General features: G+C 42.3%; 1 protein-coding gene across 1 annotated transcript; it reads left to right on the top strand.

The window, feature by feature from the left end:
• Positions 1-348: 348 nt before the first annotated feature.
• Positions 349-1938, top strand: LOC310941013 (kinesin-like protein KIF2A; the record flags this gene model as incomplete). The annotated part of the gene is made up of 1 exon (XM_083906084.1): positions 349-1938. The coding sequence occupies one exon, from the start codon at positions 349-351 to the stop codon at positions 1936-1938; it is 1590 nt and encodes a 529-aa protein (XP_083762210.1).
• Positions 1939-3282: the final 1344 nt, after the last annotated feature.

Below are 3282 nucleotides of genomic sequence, written 5' to 3'. Positions count from 1 at the left end.
GTCTGACTGAGATTTATATATTTTTGAATTTGTATACTTTTTACATTTTATCTTGTTCTATCTTCTAGCAGAGATACACTGCCAGAAATTATTAGAAGGAAGGGAGATGCAGTGTCACCTGTGATGTCATCTGTGACTTTGATCAATTTAAACTTCTTGACAATAAAAGCCACCTTTTTACAGCTTTAGAATTCAGATCAAGGAGCAGAGGAGAATAGAGAGGCAAAGGGAAAGAAGCAACAAATTGGCAGTTGTTATGCAACTCTAAGTGTATAACTCCACTTTTGGACAAGTTAACCAAATTTGTTTGAAGTGACAGATAATCAGTAGTCAGTTATCCTTCATAACATGAAGTCAAATTGCGTGAAGGAGGTAGAGTTAATACAGGAGGGAAGAGAGCGGCGCCGGCTTCAACAACAGGAGCTCAGGGAAAAGAGAGCACAAGAGATGGATGCCACCATCCCTAACTATGAGATCATGTGCATGATTCGAGATTTTCGAGGCAGTATAGACTTCCGTCCCCTGACTACATCAGAATTGATTGAGGCGCACAGAATATGTGTATGTGTGAGGAAACGTCCACTTAATAAGAAAGAGTTGGCCATGAAAGATTTGGATGTGATCACCATCCCTACTAAGGATGTAGTGTTGGTTCATGAACCTAAACAAAAGGTGGACCAAAGCCGCTACCTGGAGAACCATACCTTCTGCTTTGACTATGCCTTTGATGACAGTACTGACAATGAGATGGTCTACATGTTCACTGCCAAACCTTTAGTGGAGACGATTTTTGAGAAAGGCATGGCCACCTGCTTTGCCTACGGCCAGACAGGCAGTGGAAAAACACATACTATGGGTGGAGATTTCAATGGAAAAAACCAAGTCTGCTCTAAGGGGATATATGCACTATCTGCTCAGGATGTATTTCTCATGTTGGAGAAACCCAGCTACAAAACATTAGATCTCCAAGTGTATGCTACCTTTTTTGAAATCTACATCGGAAAGGTGTTCGACTTGCTGAATCGTAGAGCTGAGCTGAGGGTGCTCGAGGGAACGAAAAAGCAAGTTCAGATTGTGGGGCTTCAGGAGAAGGAGGCTAAGTGCACAGAGGATGTCCTCAAACTTATAGAAGAGGGCAACAGCCACAGAACATCGGGCAAGACATCAGCCAATTCTCTCTCATCTCGTAGCCATGCTATATTTCAGATCATTCTTCGGAGGAAAGGTGAGTTGCATGGAAAGTTCTCCTTAGTTGACCTTGCAGGAAATGAAAGAGGAGCTGACGCAGCGAGTGCAGACCGGCAGACACGTCTGGAGGGAGCTGAGATCAACAAAAGCCTTTTGGCACTAAAAGAGTGTATCAGAGCCCTTGGTCGTAACAAACACCACATTCCATTTAGAGCCAGTAAGCTGACCCAGGTGCTGAGAGACTCCTTCATTGGAGAGAATTCTCGTACATGCATGATTGCAACAATCTCTCCAGGTATGCCATCCTGCGAGACCACACTCAATACACTACACTACGCAAACAGGGTCAAGGAACTGACAGTGGATCAAAACCAAGTGACGAACATCCAAGCTGTCAATCAGCTGGATCTTCTAGATAAGGGGTGCCTGAAAATCTTGCCGGTGGGAGACAACTTCAAACTGTTTTGTGAGCAGAATGAGGAGGAAACATCTCCCCAACTGTTTACCTTCCATGAAGCCGTGTCTCACTTAGAGGAGATGGAGCAGGTTTTGGAGGACCACCGTGCTGTTTTCCAGGAGTCAATGCGGTGGATGGAGGATGAAAAAGAGCTGCTGAAGTTGACAGAGGAGGCCGATTATAATATGGAGTCTTACGCCTCTCAACTGGAGCAGATCCTTGACCAGAGAATAGTAGTCCTCACTGAGTTACGAAAGAAAGTGAAGTCAGTCCGATCTGCACTCCAGGAGTAGAACCAAGGCAGGGCAAGCCAAGGCTGAAGAGTGGAACAAGCAGAAACATAACCACTGGATGTTTGGCACAACATAGCTTGTCACCCATTGTTATAACCATTCTACTTAAAAACTGGCTGTTTGCCTACTTTTTTCTTGTTAGAAAACCTAGGAAGGAATGGGAATACGTTTGAAGACACTCTTTTTTGCCATTCACAATCTGCAAAGTTTTCTGCAAACTAAAGCAAAAATATTATGCAAATGGTTGTAAATGCCCCTCCTGACCAAGCTGCCTGTAGAACAATGGTTACAAGGCTTGCAACTGTCATGCATTTTCCTTAACCATTCGTCGAATGAGTTGATTAACAATAGTCACTTAATTGTTAACAATAAATGATAGAAATACATGACTTTCTCCTTTGTTTTACTGTTGTATCGGTATGGATGGATGGATCCACATACAGAACATTATGGCCATAGTCGCACTGTACCCAGCATGAGCCAAAGTCACAAGCACATTTAACTGCAGATTTCACATGCGCAAACTAAAACTACTGTAAATTTGTAGCTATACATGTTTTTTTAATACCTTGTTAACACAAAATAGGGGCTATGGGTTCACAAATCCTTTTCTACAGTTACACAAATCCTATCCTGTGCTTCACAACAGTCATGCACTCTGCTCCATCACACTTTTGCTCCAACCGTTGAGGTGCAGTTGGTGTGAAACACATTTGCACATCCGTGTTTCATAATCTGAGAACATGCACAACATTTGTGTATTTGTAAACCGTAAATTTGAAGTTGCACTTTTTTATACCTTGTTACCACAAAATAGGGGCTACGGGTTCACAAATCCTATCCTGTGTATCACGACTTCCAATAGTCATGCATTCGACACTTTCCTCCAATCATTGCGGTGCAGTTGGTGCAAAACCGATTCGCAAATCCATGTCTCATAATCTGAGAACATGCACAACATTTGTGCATTTGGAAACCCAAATGTGAACTAGAAAAAAAGGCTTGGAGTGGGCGGGCCTTAGGAAGCTCTCTGCTGATTTTTGAGTGACAGCTCGGAGTCAACATTAAAAGTGTCAAATATACGAGAAAATAAAGTCGCAGATTTATGAGATTAAAAGTACATTTCCATTTTATTAATTATATAGACTCACACCCGCGATTTCTCCCGCTATGTGTTTTAGACATATGAATCTGTATCAGTTCAGTCTGTGTTGCTGGTTGCCACGCTGGTAGCGCAGCTGCAGCTCCTTAGACCAACACCCTGGTGTGAAAACAGTGGTTTAACGGACGGGATTTTTTTTTTTTTTTTATAAAATGGAAATGTACTTTTAATCTCATAAATCT

The sequence above is a fragment of the Microchirus variegatus genome (assembly GCF_963457635.1).
Source record: "Microchirus variegatus genome assembly, chromosome: 19".
NCBI lineage: Eukaryota > Metazoa > Chordata > Actinopteri > Pleuronectiformes > Soleidae > Microchirus > Microchirus variegatus.
This window is presented reverse-complemented; position numbering and strand designations above follow the sequence as displayed.